Source organism: Podarcis raffonei, chromosome 17 (assembly GCF_027172205.1).
Source record: "Podarcis raffonei isolate rPodRaf1 chromosome 17, rPodRaf1.pri, whole genome shotgun sequence".
NCBI lineage: Eukaryota > Metazoa > Chordata > Lepidosauria > Squamata > Lacertidae > Podarcis > Podarcis raffonei.
The window spans coordinates 31,088,080-31,112,444 of NC_070618.1; the positions used below are offsets into that span (position 1 = coordinate 31,088,080).

The 24,365-nt window shown below is 42.3% G+C and overlaps 1 protein-coding gene across 6 annotated transcripts; it reads right to left on the reverse strand.

Moving 5' to 3' along the window:
* Nucleotides 1–903: 903 nt before the first annotated feature.
* On the reverse strand, nucleotides 904–23,787 carry ILF3 (interleukin enhancer binding factor 3). 6 transcript variants are annotated; one of them, XM_053370730.1, is made up of 20 exons: nucleotides 23,567–23,787; nucleotides 20,590–20,672; nucleotides 20,289–20,515; nucleotides 15,800–15,980; nucleotides 14,082–14,229; nucleotides 12,554–12,645; nucleotides 12,086–12,181; nucleotides 9,897–10,008; nucleotides 9,360–9,457; nucleotides 8,942–9,053; nucleotides 8,750–8,860; nucleotides 8,308–8,507; nucleotides 7,452–7,610; nucleotides 6,787–6,924; nucleotides 6,506–6,679; nucleotides 6,120–6,273; nucleotides 5,567–5,620; nucleotides 2,802–3,143; nucleotides 2,103–2,228; nucleotides 904–1,540 (listed from the first exon to the last, which is right to left on the reverse strand). In XM_053370730.1, the coding sequence occupies exons 2-20, from the start codon at nucleotides 20,590–20,592 to the stop codon at nucleotides 1,410–1,412; spliced, it is 2,658 nt and encodes an 885-aa protein (XP_053226705.1). In that variant the 5' UTR covers nucleotides 20,593–20,672; nucleotides 23,567–23,787; the 3' UTR covers nucleotides 904–1,409. The 6 variants fall into 6 exon arrangements, with proteins under 6 accessions (XP_053226705.1, XP_053226703.1, XP_053226702.1 ...); XM_053370728.1 differs by having other exon boundaries at nucleotides 8,732–8,860; XM_053370727.1 differs by having other exon boundaries at nucleotides 15,800–16,001.
* Nucleotides 23,788–24,365: the final 578 nt, after the last annotated feature.

Consider the following 24,365-nt stretch of genomic DNA (forward strand, 5'->3'; position numbering starts at 1 on the left):
GAACTAAGCTGTTCGAAAACCAAAGTACCACTGTAGTGTTTAAATTACCCAGCTTCCAACTGGGATTAAACTTGAAGAAAATGTAAATGAAATCTAGTAACTGCACAGGTTCCCTTTCCAATTACAATTCTATTCTTCTATGAATCTGTACCTCAGTATCATCGTAAGAACTCTTGATAGGGTGTGTGTGTGTTAGGAAATGGTACAAACACTATTTTTGGCTTGTATTTACAGCTATTTGTTAGTAAGCTTATTTCCAATTTACCAGAATAGCTAGAGTACGCTTCATCAGTATCACACGCAAATTGTATCTTGTTGCTTCAGCTTTTATGTGCCCTTTATTTTTAGTCTTGATACTAGGCATTTTTTAACATATTTCAACTTTGCGGCCTGCTTCTAAGTATCAACATAAGTTTTTCTGTGACCCTTTAGCTTTGATTCATTAGTTTGTCCCAGCAGTTAGTTGCGATTTTAAAACAACCATATATGCTGCACAAGGCAGAATCTGGTTACTATAGCTTTTAGGGGCGGGCAAAACAGATAAACAATTAATGACTGAAGACTCAAAATAAGAGTTGGACAAAATCACCAGTGTTTCTTGTTCCTTACCCCATTACTGTTTCATTGTTACCAAAGCTGTCTCTCATTCTTCCACCATCACTTCATCAGACTCTGTAATTCACATAACTGTTTTCTTGTGAAAGACTAAAAAAAGGCCATTAGAGATGTTAATACAACTTGAGTGTTACTGGCCATGTAAAGTTTGCGGCTTTATAAGGGATTTTTTGAAAGTTACCATAAATTATTAGGATACAACAACCTAACGGCTTGCTTTGAAAGTTGAGAGGCAGTTGGTAGCAATCAGGTTATGGGATTTAGGCAGAATAAGAATCTAGACAGACACATGAAGAGTTTGTGTTTATTTGTCTACATTCAGCATAATCCAGATGTGCTGTCTGAATGACCCAGACATACAAAACCCACTCTTTCCCACAAGTTTTAAAATAAAATCCTCACTTATAAAACTGAAAAACACTAAAGCATTAAAATACAGAAAGCTTGTTTAAACTCACTTCACAAAAGCATTAGCAGAAGATATCCCTTATCTATTTAAAGCCATACTGTGTAAACACATGAATGTCATTTAAACAGAAAAAGGATACTGAACTCAAATTCTATTTAGACAGAAAATTGAAATGGCAAACAAACCATTAAATACACCATTAAATGTCCAAAATACAGCTAAGTATGGAATTACAAAGTACTCAACCATTAGTGACTGATATCACAAAGAGCACTGCAACATGGAAACAGGGTTTACATGTTTACTGTGATGCAATAAAACTCAATATTCAAAGGGTATGCAAGTTTAGAAGGTAACAAAGCTTCACACCCGAGAACAGACTGGTTTATCTATACTGATAGTTCATGCTGTGGTCATTTCTGCCATAACCAGCTTGGGAGACTTGGTAGGAATTGGGAGGTCCACTGTAATTCTGATTTGAACCTGGGGAGTTGTAGTTTGGCTGAGAATATCCTCCTAGGGTGAAAAGGGAGAGGGGTCACTTTAATATATCATTATAAATCTCTACTTTGCTTATATAGTCTAAACTATCACATACACAAATAGCAGGCAACACACCACGACAGAATGAACATCGCCTCCCCAAAGTTTGGTAACTGAAGAGCACTTGGGGTACAATAATCTTTCCCTGCTGCACTTCTGTCTGCTCTGGTTTATCACCGCCTCCCTTTTGAATGTGATCTAAAATTATGCTTTAGTAACAAAGGCACTCCCATCACCTTTTGGAAAAGAAAAGCAGCAACAGGAGTCCCCTCCCTGCACTGCTAATCTTTCTTGAAACTAAAGCCTCATCAAGTGAGAGTGACACTCTTCCACCTTTGTTCATTGCATGTTCCGGAGGACTGACTGAAGGAAGGAAGGAAGGAAGGAAAGAAGGAAGGGAGCAATAGCAGTGATCACATATAATGGATGGCTGATTAGCAAAGTCAAGATTTGTGGACTACCAAACAAAAGACCTTATTCCACTCAACATGCAAACACTTCAGGGTTGCTGTTATTCTATACGGACATTGATTACCTTGGTAAGATGACCCTCCTCCAGCTCCGCCCCCATAGCCACCATGGGAACCAGCATTGTAGGCGGCTCCTGAGCCATAACTGTTTGCGCCACTACCGCCACGTCCACCACCGCCACCACCGTAACCTGGAATTAAGAATGTATACTGAGGAAAGTCTCACATCAGGCTACTTTGGAAACATTCAAAATCAGATGTAAATATATGAAAGCTGACTTCATATAATACCACCATATAATACACAGGGAGATTATCAGCTCTTATCATAGATGTCTCCCCTAGTTTCTTGCAACACAGCAGCAGCAGTGGAGAGGCTATACTGAAACTAGCTGCATGATGAACGTTTCCCAACACACCTGCTCAAAATTATTAGATGTCTTCATTTATCACTGCAGCTCAACTCCACTGCTTTTTAAAAGATTCTCCTCTGATCTGCATCTCAACCCAGTTACTGGAATATCTGCTGTCCACAAGGGTCTTTAAAATACATCTACTTTACTTAAGCATACAAAGTAACACAGAATCACACCAGTTCTTAAACTATCATGTTTCCTTTACAATTCCAATCTCTGTCCTTGCACTCTGGGACTTACATAACGATAACAGCCCTGATGTGCAGTGCACGAGACACATGTTTATGCTAAAAGTGTATTAAGGGCTTTCACAACTCCCACCCCCCACGAGGAACACACTGAATTTACTTTCGTAATTGTAGTCTGATCCTCCTCCACCGCCGCCAGGAGAGTTGTAGGAATTCGAGTAGGAAGCGTAGCTGCCTTGGTTATATCCCTTCTGCTTGCCTTGCGGTGGCCCATAGTTGCTATACTGGTTCTGGTTATACGATTGCTGTTGTTGGCCTTGATGGGCTTGATACCCTGAACCATAGGCGGGCTTCTGCTGTCCTCCATGCTGTGGCTTCTTCCCAGCGTGTTTAGGAGGGGCAGGAGAGCTGTAGTCGCCACCTTGGTAGTAGGAACCATACCCTGCGGATCCACCACCGCCTCCTGCATTGCCAGAATGGCCACCATTGCTGTAGAACTGACCTAAGGACAGGACAGAAAGCAGTCACTACACTTGTTCAAGTTATTTGAAACTGCTACATGCTCAGGAAGAAATGGGCCTAAAATGTGACTGTGTAGCATGACTTGTGTCGAGCTTCCCCCGCATCCTAGTAGAAATCTGGAGCAAACTGACACGTTACCCCAGATGTCCTCCCTTCCCTAAAGGGATACTTAGGTTTGACTGGAGCCTTATACCTCTCTCTGGAAGGGCTATGCACTCTCCCACAATATTTGACATGAGAGTAACCCATTTTCTGTAGCAGTGACAATTCAAAATTTGGAATTCTATAGACTTGAAGTCAGACTTATTACATCAGCCATCTCAGGCAGATGCTTTTAGCTGGGAGTGAACATCCAACAAAGCAGTCTGGTATGATTTCAGTTCCCCATGTACCAGACTGCAAAATATCCCCTGGTGTGTAAAAGGAAGTGATGATCACAGCTGGAAACAATAGAAGACACAGAGTTACTTGGGTACATCTAAAGTCTGCAAAGATCCTGTTTTGAAATACAATTTGAGCACATAAGATTTGAACCCCCTTTTTAACATGATCTAAAATTATGCTTTAGTAACAAAGGCACCAGCTTTCAGACCCACAACAGGTGTTATAAGCCTATGGTTAAAACTGCACAAGAATGGCTATTGTCTAGTAAGGTGACACATGCAGCCAATCTGCACAGCATGGTATACTGGAAGGAACAGCACTAGTTTTAAATAAAAATTTAGATAATAATTTCTGGAAATAAGTCTTGGCTCCCCAAACCATCTTCACACTAACACCCACAGAACACCCACAACACAGTGGGTGTTAAAGTGAGTTTTCCCTCAGTTCAGAACTATGAAAAACACAGTTTCTCTTTAAAAAAGGAACATTTAACAACAAAATTCATTGGGGAAAACAATTCCCTCACCACAACTACTTGTAGTTACCATGTTAACTATTTTGTAAACTGCTTATTTAGTAATGATTTCATTTAGAATTCATTAACAAATAAATAACAATGTGTGTGCATGGGGGGGTATTGCTTTTGTTTATTACTATGTTATGCAATTTTGTGTTTTTATATTGCAAACCACCCCTGTGATCTTTGGATAAAAGGTGGTATAGAAATTTTAATCCCTAGACAGGGATCAAGATACACACATTTAAATCAACTACTGAAGCAAAGAAGACCAAACAGTATGTTTATTAAAAACCTCAACAACTAGTTTATTCCCTGTGCCTTTTCAGTGTTTAGTAGCTTTCACTTCCTGGACATTACATACACCTGCTTTTGGGGACATGCACTGCAAAAAAGGTAAGTAGCCATACCCTACAAGAATTTGAACCAACTTGCAAAGTGCTTTAGGCCTTTTATCTTTAGTTGCAAAAAATGCCCACTGCAACTAATGAAACCATTCAATTTTAGAGGAATCGCAACCCAACCATTGTAGCTGAGGCTGTAGGTCCTGGATGTTATACCAATACAAGAAGCACAAAGGATGCAGATATTAAAATTAGCACATACTATTTCACATACAAGTCAATATCATGCATGCTTAAAACACTAAGTTGTCATAGATTCTGAATTGTTCAAATGTCTTTCCATTATTATTAGAGGCATCTATCCACTTCAGGGAACCAAAAAGGTTAAGTTTTGTACAAAATCTGTTGTAAATTAAATCAAGTAGTTCACACATTATCATGTTCCTTAAAAATAAAGCGATGCTTTCCATAAAAAGCAAACGGGGGCCTTTTGCTTGTAAGCAGAACAGAGTTGGCTCTTTTTGTGCACAACGCACAAACACATTCCTTGAAATTTAGCTCCCCCATAGTGTACATCAATATGACCAAAGGCAAGTCACAATAAAAACTGCCACTGTTTGTAGGCTAACAGTTTCAGACAAGCTGCGGTGAAAAGCCACTGTTGAGAAACCCAGTGAAGCACAGGGACACAGCACGAACACTTTGGGTTTTGGAGTTCGAGAAAATTGGAGTAAAAAGCTGTTTTATGTGCAATACTTTTAGATGATCTAGGAAGACCCAAAATCATGATAGCCGTAGCAGTCTGTGAAAAAGTCACCTACAAAAGGGGGAGACAGAGCAGAGGAAAAAAAATTAGAATTTTTGGAAGATGGCAAAATGTGCCACATTTTTAAAATTTATTTTTATTTCTCTGCTCCCGTCTTCCCCCCCTCCCGAAACAAACCAAGCTGTGTATTTTAAAATTGTATTTTTTTTAGGGAAAATGCTTTTCAGAATGGTGATTTGCTTCACTGGCATAAAGCAGAGAAATGTTTAGTTCATTTTAAAAGCAAGTGAGATTTGCTTTCAACATCAGATTTTCCTCATTTCGCTATGTAAAATAGAACTGAGCTTCACTACCCCCAGGGTGTTGTGTTTATTTTTTCCATGAACACTTACTATAGCCTGCTGTTGCAGAATTGCCACCGTAGCCATAGCTTCCATATCCAGCTCCTGGAACAAAATGAAGTATATATTAGTCACCTGACAATATTGCAAAAAAGGAGCGAATTAAGTAGACCATTTGGTATGTTTGCACCATGGATTTACACTGATGCTCAGATTCAGGCACATATATAAAAAGTGGACTCCACGGAACCACTGAGTTCAGCAACCATTAAGGCTTTCACCTGTATTTATCTTCCAGCTCCTCCTTAGTCTCAAATCTGCAAAAGGGAAATGGTCCTGCGCTCTCTCTCTCTCTCACACACTCACACTCTATATGCAATGTTATAATGCCGAGGTGGTGAGCAAGTGTCCCTCTAGATGTTGTTGATCTCTCAATGGGCCTCAGCTCCAGCCAACATGACCAATGATAGGAACCAGAATTTAACCAAACCTGTTGGGGTACAGGCCTCCCACCCTTGCTATGAAGCAGAAAAAGCAGCATGTGCAGGATGCTTAATGCTAGCTTTCACACTTTAAAGTATGGAACAGAAAGGAAGTAACTCACCAGCATTCATATATCCTCCATGATTAGCACCACCAAATCCACCTCTTCCTCGACCGCGGCCTCGGATATTTCCTCCTCTACCACGACCCCGCATGTTTGGAGGGGGTGGCACTTCAGTATGCATAGGGCCTCCCATACCATAGCCTGGATTATGCTGTTGAAATTAGTAAAAATCCAACCAACAGAAAGTCAACTAACTTATTTTTGATTCTTGCTATGTTAAGTATTTTGTATAACTCATTGCTAAGCAGCTCCTAGAACTGTAGCCACAAGCTATGCTTTTCAAATCAACCACCAAATAGTCTGTTAAGAGTACAGTCTCTCTAGGGGATTGAGTAAGTATTATTAATCTACCTGAAAGCACAAGTTATAGGGTTAAAATTTACCTTTACAGGAAATTTGGGTCCGCCTCGCGCTGGCATAGGGGCCCTTTTCTTCTTTTGCTCCATTGGAAGGGGGGCATCTGGAAAAAGCTTTTCTAACGCAGCCAGTGCAGCATAAGCTTTCGCCACTTTTTTGTTTGAACCAGCTCCTTGGAATTTCTGACCATCAACCTCAACCTTTGAAGTAAGGAAAAGTGTCAGGGAGAGAACTGCACATTCCCATGTTGTAACAGCATTAACTAATAGTAATTCTGAATGCAGCTTTGTATACCAGATCATCTCACCTCCATCACAAACCGCTTATCATGACTGCCGCCAGTTTCTGAGATCAGCTCATATTTTAAGCCACGTCGTTTCTCATTTAGCTCCATAACTGGGTTTTTCCCATGCTTTGTCAGTATTGGTCCCTGCTGCTTCACATTCTATGAAATTAAAATACCACTGCATTGGTGCCATTTCCCACTTTTTAAAAATGTAGATCAATAATGGGGGACGGGGACGGGGACGGGTGTGTATGTGCTAAACCACTACAGAAAAGCCGCACGCCAAAATGCTGACCACAGAGAAGCAAACCATGTGGTATTTGCCCACTAGAACAAGCCATTGGCTTTGTGAATGTGTAGTAGAGGAAAAAGTACTTTCAAAAGAGACACTTAGGTGCTGGTGTGAAGTGTACCAGAAACTATAATGTACTGACTTTGTCTTCATCGACTACGTACAATTGATTAGTAGAGTACACTTAAAACTATAATGTCAGATTTAGTTAAGCTATATATATATGAGAGATAATTGTATCATTTGAATCACCTCCATAACCATTTTGTGGTTATTGATTGTACAAGAGTTTCTAAAACGAAGTAGGCACTTGGAATTGATCTGGAGTGACAGGGATTCTAGCCTGAAGAGCAATGACCAGAGCCTAAAAGAGGCACAAGTAATGTACACCTACCTCTGTTTGCTCTGAAGGAGAAGCAGCACTGGGTGTACAAATAGTTTCTACTACAGGCGGAGCAGTTATAGCTACTGGTTTCTGATCTGTTTCCTCTGCTGATTCATCACCCCTCTCTCTTCCTTCTACACCCGTAGGCAATCCCATATCTTGTAACACCTAAGGAAAAAAAAATATCCTGATCAATTTAGAAGCTTCTGTACAACTTCAGACTACTGTTATATACTCAGTAACATCCATTAAGCCATTCAGCAACCACACCTAACTAGGGTTTCACAAACTATAGCTTAAGCTTCCAAACACAGGACGTAAAATGATTTAGAGCTTGCTTATCCAGGCCCGTGCAGAACATGTCTGATGCCCAGGTTGGAAGTCATGTTAAAATAAAGCTATATATTTAAAAAAGAGAAAAGAGAAAAGGAGGAGCTGGTTTCTAGAGGCCCCCCAGACAGCTTAGCCCTCCAAGGCATGGGGCAAGTATACCTGGCTGCCAGCTCTCTTTGCATGGGCCTGTGCTTATCCCTGCCAGCTTCTAGGTAAAGCACTCTCATAGTCAACTGAAACCATGGCAAATCATAAAGCACAAACTACATTGATTACATGTCTGTGTCAAATCATTGTTCTCCAATTTTGTCTTGTTGGTCAATTGCAAACTATATGTATGTCAATACAAGCACAAGACTAAATCATAGTTTAAGCTTCCTTAACCATGGTTTGTAATGAATGACACAGATGTATTCTGGGAAAGGCACAAGATCCCCTTCCAGACGGAAGGAATTCAAGCTACGTTCAAAGCGAAACTGTATGTACTGACTTACAAATAATAGTTACGCACATATTCATAACCACTTCCTACCTTTACAGCTACATGCAGCTTGGCTGTTTTTTTTGAAGGTCCTGAAGCTTCATATGTGATGCCATCTACTTCCACAGACATGGTAAATATAGGAGCATGAACTGGACCTGTCTGAGACACTAGTTTATACTGAAGTCCTGGTTTCAGTTGGTTCAGTTTCATCAGTGCATTCATAGCTTGCGGCGGTTCGGATTTCTCCTCTGAACAAAAGAAGATATTAACATATTTACTGAAGACCCCACATTAATGTCTTTTGTGCTCTACGAAGTGCACACTGTTAAGTTTATAGCTATCAAGCAAATCAGCCAAAGCAGAAGAACAACTCGACATTTTTTCTACTTCCTACCATTCACTGACATTTACACATCAACATGAATCCGAAACATCTGGATTAGCAAGCACTTGGAAAACTATGTATACCTACCTCTTGCCAACTCAATACCTTTTTTCTGAATCTTCTTTTTCTTTTTGCTTGGAGACTTCTCCTCTCCGTCTTCTTCCATAGGACGTTTCAACGGAGCAATGGCATATGTGGTGCTAGGGGGAATCTGGACTGTAGACAGATTTTAGATTGTCAATAAAAACACCAACCTATTTTCTGTCAGAAATAAAATTCCAGACTACTGAAACCTACCAGTGTAATCAACTGGGTTTTCATTTTTTGGTTTCTTGGGCATCTTTGATGGCAACGGATCCATCCCCAAAACTTTATGAAGTTGGCCAAAAGCAGCAAGCCTTAACGCATGCTAGAGAGATAGAATGTGTATTACTGAGGTGTCCAAACTGCTCCTAGCTTTTCCCACATTCATAACAAAACCCATTCCCAGTATTTCAAGCCAGAAATTTCTGAAGACCAAAGTCAGCAAGCACTCTGGAACTTACTGTTAAAGTTTTAAAAACCTGACATCTTATTTTTGGCAAATCAGCAAAAACCTCCTGCATTACTTAATGGGACCCTTTTTCTGTTTCCGATTAAAGCCAGCCTCAGTGGGAAAACTAGCTATCATTAAGAACTCATTGCGGTTTTGTAACATCTGTAATCAAAACTATACCTGAGCACTCTGTGTGATATCTTCCCTTTGTTGTCTGTCTAGATGCCCAATAGCATCAGTGGCTTCTTTTTCACAAGGATCATAAATACCAGAACCATCTGAAGGCAGGAAACAAGGAAGATATGCAGAGAATTATCCTAGGGTCTCTACGTAGACTCAAATATTCCCTCAGCATCACCTAAGACTCAGAAATGTAAGTAGCTCAATTGAAGTTCTTGATCCAATGGGCAATAATTTGATCTAGTCTGCAATACAGATCATTAAGCCCAACACTGTGTGGCAAGATTGCCAAAGTCTTCAAGCACTCCAAAAGCAACCTGCACATTCTGTCACATCCCCATTAAGGGAGTTGGAATACTGGGTCCATAATTTTAAGAGCATTTGTTCAAGATAATGTCATGCCCTATACATCAAGCCTTAAGTGAAAGAAACAGATAAAATATGGTCATGCCTAACACGGTGGAAACACAAAACCTTGACTAGAGCCAATTTCAGTCACTTCTATTGAAATTTCTCAAGAGTCGAGAACTATCTAACCTGGCATGACTATTCCTGATGCAAGGCATTCAAGAACTCTTCTCAGGGCCTCACCGGCTCCCATTGGTCGATTGGCTGTTCCAATTGATTTCTCACACAGCAGTTCTAGGGGCTGAAAAGACATTTCAGAAATTTGTAAGGAAAATAGTAAACAGTTATCAGTGCCCATAGTACAGATGCTGGCCTACCTTAACCATTAATCTATTAAATAACTCAGTTAAAGAGACACATGTATGACTAGAAAATTGGGTGTTGGATCTAGGAGACCTTGGTACAAGCTTGCCTATCACTGACTCAATGGGAATTAACATGCGGATGTTAGTGCCCTTTCTGTAAAATGGGAATCAGTGAATGAATAAAGTTTTAAAACTTAATAAGTGCAACATAAATAGCAGAAATAACAAGCTCTCTATGGCTTTAACATATAGAATGCTCATAGCTCACATATTAATTGCTTCTGCTTCAAAGTGGCTTCTCTGCTGCAGCTTCGGGGGGGGGGGGAGACTGTAGTTCCCTAACCTCACCAGCAACTTGAATTGAAGCATGCACCTCATAAAATTTTAAGTGTTTGATGTCAATGGTAATTGTTAAAAAAAGGGCGTTTGCACTGTTCATCTTGGTGAAAGCGAGAATGATCTGCACGTTAAGTGATACAGACACTTGCAATTTACTCGCCCTGCATTTATATTCCGTTCAAGCGGAATCCAATGAAGCTTAGCCAAGTTTGGTTGTAGGGGGTTGCTGTAAAGCAGGCACAGGCAAACCCCAGCCCTCCAGATGTTTGGGACTACAATTCCCATCATCCCTAGCTAACAGGACCAGTGGTCAGGGATGGTGGGAATTGTAGTCCCAAACATCTGGCGGGCCAGAGTTTGCCTATGCCTGCTGTAAGGTGTGTGGTCGTCTAACCTGGACTAGAGTCATTTTTAGCTGTTGCCTGGGCATAAGCTTAACTGAAGGTCTGAAATGTGTGTGAGGGGCTGTCTAATAATGCCTGTGAAGTATTAGAATGGTAATCTGCATCGAAGACTGAATAACCTCACCACATTCTCAAATATTCACTGGCTGCATAGACACATAAGCCAGACTTTCTGTGTGCTGGTGCACGTGGTCTGATCACTCCTCCTCTGGTACAAGTGGGATAAACACACCAGGAGGCCCTTGGCTTCCTTTTGCATTCTAACAAGCCACAATAAGCAAGTGAACAAAGCATGGCTTAAGATGGGCAGTGACTATGCTTTGTTGTCACAATCAAACTAACAACTTCCTGGTATACATATCCTGCTCACACCAGGAGAGGGTTGAAGTGGAAGTAAGCAGGCAGCATGCACTAGCTCACTGCTTGTTTACAGCTTACCATAATAAACTAGAAACTGGCTTATGACAATGTTCACAACCATTATATCTATGAAAGCAATGGAAACTTCCTAAAATGGCATATATTCATTGCACACTCAAATTATTTATATGCCACTAAATGGGTATTATTCCCAAGCAGTGATTTCAAAACTATTCCCTCCCCCAGGCCACCTGAAATTTGCTAAGACTCTTGGTGGACTACTTAATGATTTTTCTGCCTCTTGCAGCAACTGTGTTAAATACTATAAGATTTCTAATTGTATTTTCATTATTTAATTCCTTAAATATTTTATTGTATTATAATTTGAATTCCATAGAACTCAGTTGCATTACAAAATACAAAATAAGTAATAAAATACAAACACAATTGAAATCAATATAACTGCTTAATAGGATGGATATGCTGGCTCTTGTTTTCAACCACAATCCAGAGATCTTGCCCTGAACCATCCGAATGTAGCTTGCAGACCACTCCTATTCTAAAAGCACAGAACAAGTCAATTTTGAGCCTCAACAACCTGATGAACTAATGCCATGAGGATACTCTAGCTATAAACCAAAGTAGACTTTTGGCAAGCATTTTAAAACTGTCAGGCTTCCACAATCCCTAAAAGCCCACCTTACACTAGAACCTTTGGTTACATACAATCAGTCTTATTTAACAACCTAGGCAGTCTTACAAAGATTACGCTTTTCTTAAATATTATCCAAATTTTTCACATTTTCATAGTAAAATGAGAACTGCCTTCCTCTCCATGGGATATAAAAAACACCTGCTTTTTCTCACACACACATTTGCATATTTAAAAAGAAATAACTTGAAAGATTACCCATCCTCTAAGTGGAGCCCAAGTAGGCACACGGGTACACAGATCTCTCAGCACTCTGATGACTATGACACATGATTTCAAGCCATTTGCCCTGGCCTAGAATAAAGTAATAAGCAACACAGGTTCAGTAATATACTGCATACCAGGACCAAATTGAGACAAAATATAAATTTCTTGTAGTGCTACTTTGTCAAGGGTAAACTATGTATACATCTCCATAGCTTTATTTCTTTAGTTTAATTACTGTGTATGAAAACTTACTCTTAACACAAAGCAGCAGCAATGAAATCTACTCCATTCCTTCTCTGAAAAACTAAATTCATTCAAGTGCTTCTTTAGCAACTGTGCATTTAACAGATGCTAAGTTCTGCACATCTACAGCCCAGATTTAAAACATTTTAATGAAGTTAGACAATTACAACTTACAAGTTTTCTACTTAAAGACAAATATAAGAACAAAATGCAAACCTGGAACCACTTGGCGTGTCGGAGTGACGCCAAGGCAGCAAGGCATTTCTGCCTGTCCAGAACGTCCGGTGAGTCGTTGACTGATAGCGTTTCTATTCGTGGGTGGAATAAGAAGACAAGGTACAGTTTGACCAAGGGGGTTCTGTCGGGTGGAGAGGGGATGAGGCAGTTTCCTAAAGGGCAGCTGAGGCTCCCAGAACTCTGATCTACAGCCCTGTACCTGAAAGTATAGCCTCAATACACTTTACTTTGTCACCCTTATGAACTAACAACTACATAAGGAGAACAATGTGAGGCACTAACTCACTCTTACAAAAGGAAAGGAAACCCTACAGGGAAGGACAGAAATCCTAAACTATTTTAACCAGGTTACAAAAAGGTATAGGACTATGCTAACCAACAGAATGGAAGGTTAAAATTATATCCCCACTCTATATCCGTAGAGGTACATAACTAAATGCTTTTCTAGGTGGGAACCCCCTCCGCCCACAAGGCTCGACTGCCCTGGCCCCAGCCCATGACAGAGTGCGTCCTGTTGGTCAAAGGTCCAGCGTCCCTAAAATCGACAAACTAGAAGGCTTGGTAGATGTGGTCAGATATCAGAACCATAAAACAATCAGTAGCGAACAAAATTACTATCCAGTCTGTGCTGCAGCAAAACTGAAGATAGGAAGAAGCCAGGGTTTTAGATAAGGCTAGTTCAGTCATTTGAAATGTGAGACCCTTTAAGCATTGTGTTCACCTGGCTACTGAAAAAACCATTCTAGATTTATTCAAATGTGAAGATTGCTTTTAATATTAAGGGTGAATTCACACATCCAAGCTCATCTCTGTACGATCAAGTGATGTGCATGTATGAAGACAGCTATCACACAAACACCGGATAGGTATTTTGTAGTATTTGATATCACCTCAAATACTTTGTGTGGACTGCCTCCTTTAAACTCAGCTGCAAATAATCAGGCTGAGTTATTATATACATGCTTGTCACTCAGACCCATAGATGTATAAGTAAGATGAAGGATGGAGTAACTTTATCCAAAACTCTGCATTACATTCTTGAATTCAGCTGAACAGGCTGAAACCCCAAAACGATCAAAAATACAAAAAGCAACTATCATTTTTGCTGCAACACAAACTGCTTTTATGTAACATATCCAATTTCATGAACATGCAGAAGTCATTTAAACTAAGACTTCATCTTAAGAGGTTTTAGTTTACATTTATAACGTCTGTATCCATCATTAAGGTCTGATGAAAAAAGTTATACCAGTGAGTTAATGTACTTGTACAAGGCCATACAAAAAGGCCCAAACATTTTAAAAAGTGATTTAATTTGGAAGGTGATACTCAGATTCTAGAAGCCTATAATCCAGTTGTTCATAACCATGACACTGTGTAGCATTGTGACACAAAGTTGATTTGCATGAAATTGCTCTGCCTAATCAAAAACAGAACACCACAGTGAACAATGAAGTCAGTCTGGAAACTTATTCTGCGGCTGCTAGCAGTTTTCAGTCCTCCATACCTCCAGCTAACATTTTTTCCATTTCTTCTCTGACAACAGGGGATGTCAAGTGGATGGTAAGTGTCAGTGGAGGCTCTTTTGTATTCTTAATGATAATTGCAGCATCACTGATAGATTGGATAATTTCATATTTATCTTCAGTAATAGCCTGAAACACAAAGAAATGCCTTAGAGTTTTATCAGAGTCTCTCCCTTTCTGCAGTGCCAACATCCAAGTTAGAGCTTTGGGGCAACTATGTTTGATTTTGGCGTAGTTGGTATAGCTAAGAGCAACATAAGGAAATTCACTTCAGGAGCCCAAATGCTCCTTGGGCAAACTGCCCAAGATATGGAATCCACCACCTCTCCCTGCCCTTCACATATATCTCTCCATCTCCAACTTGCACAATGACTGGAAAGGTTCTTCAGGCAGAAAACCCCTTTCAACACTACGACATTTCCTCTTAAGAAGGTTCAACTAAAGCTTCCCATTTTGTCTGAACAATGAGTTTATCTAGCCCATTCAAATATCAGACTAGTAAAAAAGATTTCAAAAGAGGAAATATTGATAATGAAATCATACTATGGTATCTAACTAGTTTCTCAAATAAGCCAGTGGTAGCAAATGAAGATGAGCTACCAAGTTCTGAGAAATGTTCACCAGCTTAATTTGTAATGTTATGGAAGTTCTGAAGGGTCAGACCCACAGGGCTAGTTACAAGAAGAGGTGCCAGCAACTGGATACAGAAAAGTGGCAAGTGGTAGGTTTGGTATCTACTTGGTAGATCTAATTACAGTGGGCCCACCACTTATGCGAAGGTTCAGTTCCGGAGCACCGTGCACAAAGTGCAAAGTATGGAACACCTGGAACGGCAACCTGCAAGGTGGATGGCTGCTTACTGGACTCTGGCAAGGCCACAGGGCCACTTGGGAGCTTCCCAGCCCCCTCCTGCAACCTTCCAGAGCCCAGTAAGCATGGCACTGGGCTTTGGGAAGGAGGCACAAGGGAGAGCCATGGCAGCTCCTTGCCAAATCTCGCTCAACTTTGGGAAGGAGAAGCATGGGCTCCTTCCCAAAACAGAGCTGCAAGAGAAACCCACTAGGTGCATGGGTTGGGCAGAAATAAATGAATAAATGGAATAAATTTATTTATTTATTCTCCCCACCCCGCATAAGTTTGTGTTTGCAAGTGATTGCAGGCTCAATGTACTACATAAAATGTTCGCTCCGGAATTATCCCACGTCAGAAATGCTTTGATTACAAGGGAACTTAAAATGCTACAGTATATGATAGCAAAATGCATGATTTTAGATGTTATAATTATTTATTAAATTTCTATACTACCCTTCATGAAAGGAGCACAGGGCAGTTTACAATATAAAACCAAAAAAATACATTACATAGTAACAAACAAAAACTATAACACCCCCCAACAGTTTTAAAAGCCACACATTGTTGAATTAGCAAAAGGTCTTGGAGAAAAGGAATGTTTTTGCCTGGCGCCTAAAAATATGTAAATAGGTGCCTTTTACTCAGATTGAGTAACTTTATCCAAAACTGCATTACATTAGAGTACCCAAGTTGGCAGAACAGCAAAAATTCTGTGCACTCTTTGGCATGAAACCCCATAACCCAATAAAGTAGGATAACATTGTATTTGTTGCACGAACAAGTAAAAAATAAACAAGATAAGCGGTGGCAATTATACTTTTAAAAATTGCATATTTTTCATACTCACAGCAAGTTGGGTTCCAAGATTATCTGCCACTTTTTCCAAAAGACCAATAGTAGGCTTCTCCTTGCACAGCAAAACCAACTCAAGATCCAAGTCTCCCTTAAGCAAGAGCCCCTTTGCTACAAGACCAACACGCATCACTCCACGAAGTGTCCGAGTTAGGTGCTCTGTGGTCTTCGGCTCACTAAGAAACGATGAAAAGAAGCTTTACAGAAAATGATGAAATGACAAACTGCTCTTTTATTGTGCTAAGTATTTGTTCAAATCAAACTTTCAGCACACAATGGAAACACTGGGCTGTTTCAAAATAGCCACCAAACTGTTTTGCACTACATGGAGGGACCCAAATATCTTTAAATGTTGATTCAAGTAGAACAAACACCGTGACCTGGTATTACATCTCTATTAGCTCATCATTTCTAACAGTTTATCATCATGTACAGGTCTTTTAATCCCCAAAGTATTCAATCTACCTGCCAGGGGTAAAATACAGTATTAGTAAAATTTTAATTTCAAGGAAAAAATACAAATAGAATATGGCCTCTTCTTCAGCAAAAAAATTGGAAAGGATACTTCCTTGCCATGGAATACGGAGTCTTAGAAAAGTCAGGAAGCAGTGAGGCATAACAGCCAGTGTGGTGTTGAAGTGTCAGACTAGGATCTGGGAGACCAGAGTTCAAATCTCCACTCAGCCATAAAGCTACTGGGTGCCCTTGGGCCAGTCACTGCCTTTCAGCCTAACCTACCTTGCAGTGTTGCTATGGAGATTAAATGAGCTCCTTGGGGGAAAGGGTGGGATGTAAATGCAATAAATAACTGCTTTCAGAGCCTCTGAGGCTCAGCATGAAGCCTAGGAGATTCCCCACCATCCCAAACAGGGCAGAGGTGTGGGTAGAGAAGAGAGTTGCATTGCTGCTGTCTGAACCTTTAAAACATTCATCAGAGTGAAGCATCCTACACCCTCCAGCTTGGTGTGTGGGCAAGTGAAAAGTTGCACTGGGCTCTAGAAACACTCCTAAGTGTTTCTGAAGTTCGGCAAGATGCCATTCCTTTCCTCTCAGGGTTGCAACAGGGCTGGTAGCAATCATAAATTCTAGGTGACTATGAAGGCTTCATGTGCTTATGGGCCCCTGAAAATGGATGATCTGGACTACAGGTAACAGAAGATGATGGGAACTCAAGTATAGCTCGTGGCAGAAAGACTGGTCAAGAAAGGCACTGGGAGATACCTCCTAATCCAGCCCTGAGCAAAGACCTTCTTCTAAAGTGTTTCCCTCCTAGACGATAGCATGGAGAGCGCGCCAGTGTCCTGGAGTCTAAACCACTGGGTACCAATGAACTGTGTATCCTTAGTTTAGTGAACAGACAGAAGTGCAGCCTGTGTAACGGTTATATTGCAGAACTATTAAACAGAGAACATTTAACTGAATATTTTAGTTTGCAATTAATCTAATCCTGTGATGTGTTCCTCAAATGTTCCTTCCACCTTTGCATTAAAATGCAGAGGTCTACATACTGTTACCAAGCAACAATGATAATCTTCCTTTTATTTTCTTCAATGCTCTCAAGTTGAAACTTTTCCCCCCCAACTGGAAAAAACAATAATTAGACACCTTTGGATGCTGTTCCATTCCAGATACATGGAATATCTGTTAAGCACTGTTTGACTAAAGAGTATTTGGAGAGGCTGAGAGAGAATGACTTCCCAAAGCTACTTAGTGAGTTCATGGCAAAGGCAAGATTTGACCCAGCAATGTCCTGATCTGTAATTCAGTCTCTTATCTACTATGGTTCAGCAACTTCAAGAATGCCTTCTCCCAGCCCTACTCATTACCCACCAAGAAATCAGCCCTGAGGTTGTGATGTAAGGAGGAAAATTCTATAAACATTCTACAGCTTTATTTTTTCATGAATTTTCAGTTTAAAAATAAAAATACAATGTCATTTTAAACTAAACCACTCTGCACATGGAATGACTTCTGTGAGCACAATGGAAATTGTACTCCCCCCGCATTCACCTAGCTTCCCCAGAGGAACCCCCACATCAAGGCGGAAGTGGGTGGCTGCACAGCACAAGAAGCTCCATTGCACCCACATAAGTCATCCCACACAATGATTTAGTTGGATGCAACATATTGTTTCAATAGGTTGCATCGAAATAAATACACTAAATATTTAAATTACTAAATACACTAAATAGATATTCTTCTTCTGCTTGGTTCAACTAGTATAATAAATAATAATAATAATAAAAAATTTTATTTATATCCCGCCCTCCCCAGCCGAAGCCGGGCTCAGGGCGGCTAACAAGACTAAAATAGTGCAACATTATAAAAATTAATTAAAATCAAAATTGATGGCAACCATAAACTAAAGTTTTGTAAAGATTGCCAAAGGAGGGAGTCAGGCTGCACCCTGGCCAAAGGCCTGGTGGAACAGCTCTGTCTTGCAGGCCCTGTGGAAAGATGTCAAGTCCTGCAGGGCCCTTGTCTCGTGACAGAGCTTTCCACCAGGTTGGAGCCACAGCCGAAAAAGCCCTGGCTCTAGTTGAGGCCAGCCTAACCTCTCTGTGGCCTAGGACCTTCAAGATGTTTTTATTTGAAGACCATAAGCTCCTCTGTGGGGCATACCAGGAGAGGCGGTCCCGTAGGTACGAGGGTCCTAGGCCGTATAGGGCTTTGAAGGTTAAAACCAGCACCTTAAACCTGATCCTGTACTCCACCGGGAGCCAGTGCAGCTGTTATAGCACCAGATGAATGTGATCTCACAGCGAAGACCCTGTAAGGAGTCTCGCTGCGGCATTCTGCACCCGCTGGAGTTTCTGGGTCAGTCTCAAGGGCAGCCCCACGTAGAGCAAGTTACAATAATCCAGTCTGGAGGTGACAGTCACATGGATCACAGTGGCTAGGTCAGGGCGAGAGAGGTAAGGAGCCAACTGCTTAGCTTGGCGGAGATGAAAAAATGCCGCCTTTGTTATAGCTGCAATCTGCACCTCCATGGAGAGGGAGGTATCGAAGATTAGACCCAAACTCTTAACGGACGGTGCTGGCACTAATTGCACCCCCGCAAGAGATGGGAGTTGCCCCCTCAATCCCATATCGTCCCGTCCCAGCCAGAGGACCTCTGTCTTCGAAGGATTTAACTTCAACTGGCTCCCACGTAACCATCCAGCCACAGCTTCCAAGCATCTGATCAGTGTGTCTGGGGCCGAGTCAGGATGGCCATCCATCAACAGATAGAGTTGGGTGTCATCAGCATACTGATGGCAGCCCAGCCCAAAACTCCATTTAGTACTTTATATATTATCCATTTAGTACTTTACCAATTGAAGCAACTAAAACACTCCACATGCGGAATGACTTTTTCTGGGGAAACTTACCTGAACCTTTTTTGGAGTGACTAAGCCTAGTATGCCTGTGTGCATATATTATATAAATACATAGCTCTTTAGGTGTTCAGCACCTTCATTACCTTTTAGAATTTAAACACTATAAGGAGGCATATGTGGTTGTGTTGCCACATCCCTAAATATATTTACAATGCGTTAAGCATGATTTTTTTTTTCAATTTCCTTTCCTTGTCAAAGTATTTAATTTCAAATATTTTTGGCTATTTGAAAATTCTTTGACAGTTACACAACAGATAAAATTAGAACAGCAGATTTCTAGATTTGCTTACTAAAAATAAAAGTAAAAGATGCAAAATGAGATCCCAACCTACATAATGCACCAGAAGTTTCCAACTCAAACATTTTCAGGGAAAAAATCCACTTTTTTGATGTTTAAATTTATGCTGTACTAGTATAACCTCAAGAAATGCAAAGGGGTATCATATCCAGACCATGTTTTCTCCTTGACAACACATACCCAACCTATACTGTATTTATAGGGAAATCTAGTGAAAAAACGTGACACTTTCTAGTTCCAGGAAGACTTCAATACAATTACCCAAGATTCAAGAAAACACTACTCACAAATATGTATGTGGTAGTGTAGTTGGGTTGCAATCTTATACTCTTAGCTGGGAATAAGCCCAACTGACCTAAATGACACATTTCTGAGTAGATGTGTATAGCACTGCACAGTAAGAGATTCTGTGGTAGTGGCAAATCCTCCAGCAGCAATTAACTGAGTTGATGAAATGTTCTAAAATGTTTGTGACTGTTCTATCAGCTTAATCAGGGATGGAGAACCTGTAGTCCTCCAGATGGAGTTGGACCTAAATTTGCAACAGTCTCAGGAAGCATGGCCAGTAGTTAGGAGTGATAGGAGCTGGAATCCAACAACATATGGATGACCACAAGTTCTCCTCTCTCTATGGTAAATGAAACAACCAAAACTATGGACAAAAGGAACAAAATCAGGCTGACTGTTTCACCTACTGCGGCAATTGGAGATTTGCCTTTAGACGTAGAGATGGCTGCTTGCAATTGTGCCCTTTGATTTCTACTTAAGTATTTAGCAGCTGACTGATGAGCAGAAATGTTACTTACCTTCCTTCTTTGTTCTCTTCTTCAGCTACAGTCTCCATGGTCTCAGGTTCTGGCTGATCTCCGCTACCTTTCTCTTGTTCATTAATCCAGTCAGATACAGCCTTGAGAGCACGTTCAGTGTGAGAGACCATGTTCTGTACTGCTGTCAGCTCCTCTTGTGTTGGATAAACTGCAGAGTGTTTTGCCATAACATGGCGGTCATCATTCACAAAAATACGCATTGGCCGCTGAAAATAAAAACACAAATAGTAAACCACCAGTGTATGCTATTGGCTTTCACCTCTGAATGGCAGTCTCTTACCATTTTTGCTTTTGAACTTTGGCTGAATTTTTCAAGAAATATTTGCTTCTTCTAATTTGTACTTGCTCAGTGTATTCAGTACTCTGGGAAAATGAAAAGGATAAACAATATCAGAAATCAATCAATCAATCTTTATTGCGGTCATAGACCAGACAGAAAATTTAACAACAGAAACACACTCTTCATCTTCATCCAATAATATCAGAAAACAAACTGGTGGACTTGTCACATGGTACAATCATGAATTTATATTATAACAGAATATACCATGCTACATTTTATGTTAATCAATGATTTATCATGTTTACAGAGGTCTCATTCTGATCTCCCCATCAACAAACCATGTTCCAAACCATGTGAGCAACAAGCTTATGCCCCCTGGTTTAGCATTATGTGTGAGCTAGTGATCACCGTTTGTTTCATTCCAATCAAACCACAATGCAAAACCAAGATTTACTCCTGGCTTTCTGATTACAATTTGAGTGAAATGCTAAGCCAGAAATTGTGGTTTGTTGTTCCTTATAGGGGAGGGGCAAAGCCAGAGCCATCTCTGCATTCATGATAAACTAGTGACTATGGTGTACAGTGGTACCTCGAGTTACAAACACCTCAGGTTACAAACACTTTGGGTTACAGACTCCGCTAACCCGGAAGTTGTACCTCGGGTTAAGAATTTTACCTCAGGATGAGAACAGAAATCGTGCACGGGAGGACCCATTAGCTAAAGTGGTACCTCAGGTTAAGAATGGTTTCAGGTTAAGAACAGACCTCCAGAACAAATTAAGTTCGTAACCAGAGGTACCACTGTACTACAGGGACAGGAAACCTGGGGTCCTCCAGAGCCTGGACTCCAAGCTCCCTTAGAAAGCATGGCCAATGGTTGAAGAGAAGAACTGTGATCCAGTAGGATCTGGAGTGTCACCCATGGCTTGTTGTGTTGTGAGAATGGGGCAATGTGTTATGTGTTGCCATGAGAACAAATTGCTTTATTGTAGCAAGAACTTTGAGAAGTGCAGGACAGACACATTTGAAATACATAAAAAGAACTAAAAATAGAGCTTGCTGGTCACAGGAATGATTTAAGTTCGTAATTTGTGAAGTTAAGCATACTGGGGCCTGGCAGAAGACGTTCACCTTATGCTATGCGGTCCTTTGAGCACAGCAGGATAAATATCTTTGGGAACAAAGATAAAAATTTCTTTCAGTTTTTAACAGTAACAAACCATTTAGCACAACCCCCAGACTGTTCTGTTAAAAAATGTTAAACCAAAGTGACCCTACCTGGTAGAGATGGGGGGAAGGCAATCAATAACAACACATTACACTGTAGCATGAAGTTGATGAGGCAAGAAGCAGTGTCTTGGACAAATGTTCAGATCACAGACAATGATGCTACACTAGACTAATACTACTAGCACAACTTTTCATACAGTAAGAATATAATTGATGTTGTAAACAAATAAAAACTAGTCTCAGTCTAACTTAGCTTTTAAACCACAAATTAAGCACCTGTTTTAGCTAAACTTGTGAAGCTGCACAGATTCAGTTGTATTCATCAAACTCAAATGCTCTGCAAGCCTATTTCAGAGCTGGTTTCTTGTGGAAAACGAGCTGCAAAGTTCAGGGAAGAACATTTTGTTTTCATTGTTGTTGGGGGAAGAGGAAGAAAGCAGAAACACACTGGAAAATGCCTAGTCTGTACAACACTATTCAGCACATCCTATTGCCTTTAAGCCTTCCCCCAATTTGTGCACTACAGCATCTAATCCTGGATTCAGCTTGCATTAAATTATTTCAAATTACGGTTTAGTGGGGCTATGATTTCTTGACGCAACAATCCAGAGTAGCTGGTACACCCACCCCTATTTCTCTTTCCATGGGCTCAGGTGTTAACCCACTACTTTGAAATCGTAATTCCTAGACAAACTTAATAGGAGCGCTACTTTTGTAAACGGAAAGCCAAGGCTCCTAAGCTTGGGAAACGCCATGACCTCTTTTGCTAGTTAACGGACAAAACAAAAGGCTGATAGTTGCCTAGAAGTCGCAGACTCTGAAAAGAGCTGATTATCACAAACTTAAGATCCCCACTCGATCAAAACGTGGCTCTCCGCCCCCCAAAAGATGCACGCAGGGGCTCGGCCATTTAAACCTCACATCTGCCAGGAGATTAAAGACCAGCTTCACACCTGCGGCCGTTCAGACGCGCGCGAGAAACCCGGCGCGGCCCAAGACCCCTTTTTCCCGTAACCCGAAGAAGGGAACCCGGCCCTTGCCGCATTTTTAACCACGTGGAGGGAGCGCGTGCCGACCTGGGCAAGGTTAGCCAGCAGGCGAAAGCCATTACGGTATGTACCGGGGAGAAAATAAGAGAGGGCGGCGCTTCATTTGGGGAAGGGGGTCGGCACAAAGCGAGAGGCCGGCGGAGAGGAGGCAAAGGGCGCCAAGCGAAGGGGGCCGGCGGCGGCGGCCGCTGCAAAGGTCCCCTTCCCCTCTGCCTTCAAGGGGAACTCGAGGGCGGGATCGGCAGTTATAGGAGGAGGGAGGCGGCGGCGGCGGCAGTACACGTGAGAGGAGGCATCGGGGAAGAGATGGAGGCCGGGGACCGGGGAAGAGCGCACCCACGTCCCCGGGGCCACTGGCTCCCCTTCCGTCGAGCCGCCCCGCGCGCCATGGCGCTTCTCTCCCTCCGATTCCCCCCTCCCTCCCGGCCCAGACAACGCTGCCGCCGCCGCCGCCATTTTGTTCGCTCGACACAATGGAGCGCGCGCGCGCAAAGACAGAGACACAAGCGGGAGAGAGGATCCTCTTCGGAACGCAGGGAAACGTTATTTCCCCCTCCCACCCCCCGCCCCACGTTCCCTCAGAAACGAGCCAAGCTCCCGCCGCCGCCTCAGGAGAACCCCGTGTTGTGTGTGGGAGGCGGGCCTGAGGCTCGGGCTTCTCCCTCATTCCCTCCCCTCGAAGCCCCTTCACTCACCGAGCGGGCTGGGCCCGTCGACAGCGGCGGCCTCTACTAACGGCCGCCCGCTCCCCTCTCCGCCACAGAAAGCGGGCGGTTGCCGGTATCGGGCTCGCGGCTTTCCCGCGCAGAAGGCGGTGGCGGCGGCTACGGGGGCGACGTTGACGGCGGCTTCTCCTCCTCCTCCTCCTCCGTCAGCCTCTAACTGCAGCGCGGTAGCGGCGGCGGCGCGCGGGAGGGGGGAGGGGAGGGGCGGGGCTGCGCGGAGGAGAAAGGCAGGTCGCCGGACCACGTGGTTTGCGCCCCTCTCCTCCAATCGCGGCCGGGCGAGGAGGCGCGCGCCTTGCCTGCGGGGTGGAGGAGCGCGGCGTTCTAGTCCTTCCGCCCCGCCTCCTTCCCCGCCGCCATCTTGTCTCCTCACACGCGAGCCGTGCGTAGCCGGCGGCCTGAGATGAGCGGGGCGCTCGACCCCGCGCGTCCCCACACGCGAAACGGGACGGTTGCTTCCAAGTATTCGAGGAAAAGGGAGTTGTGGAGGCGGATGGAGGGCGCAACTACCTTTCCATATACACTATATCTTTTTTATTTATTGAACTGGTCGGTCTCTGTATCTTGCACAGGCAGGGCGACGCAAAGCGTCGTAACAGACACCGGCCAGCCCACCTCCTTCCACGGAGCGAAGTGTGCGTAATAAAGCTGCGATCCTAAACACCCATAGCTTCGGCGTCAGGAAGCTGCTCATCAGACCATTGTGGAGGTCCATCTACCTCAGTATTGTCTGCACTGACTGGCAACAGCTTCCCAGGATTTCTGGCAG

Excerpts from the sequence above, each read along its gene's own strand:
- ILF3 (XM_053370726.1), bottom strand. Across the intron at positions 16,002-20,288 it reads GAAGAGAACAAAGAAGGAAG|CTTCTTTTCATCGTTTCTTA; the intron begins GTAAGTAACATT and ends TTTTCTGTAAAG. Across the intron at positions 9,054-9,359 it reads ATATCACACAGAGTGCTCAG|CATGCGTTAAGGCTTGCTGC; the intron begins GTATAGTTTTGA and ends CTATCTCTCTAG.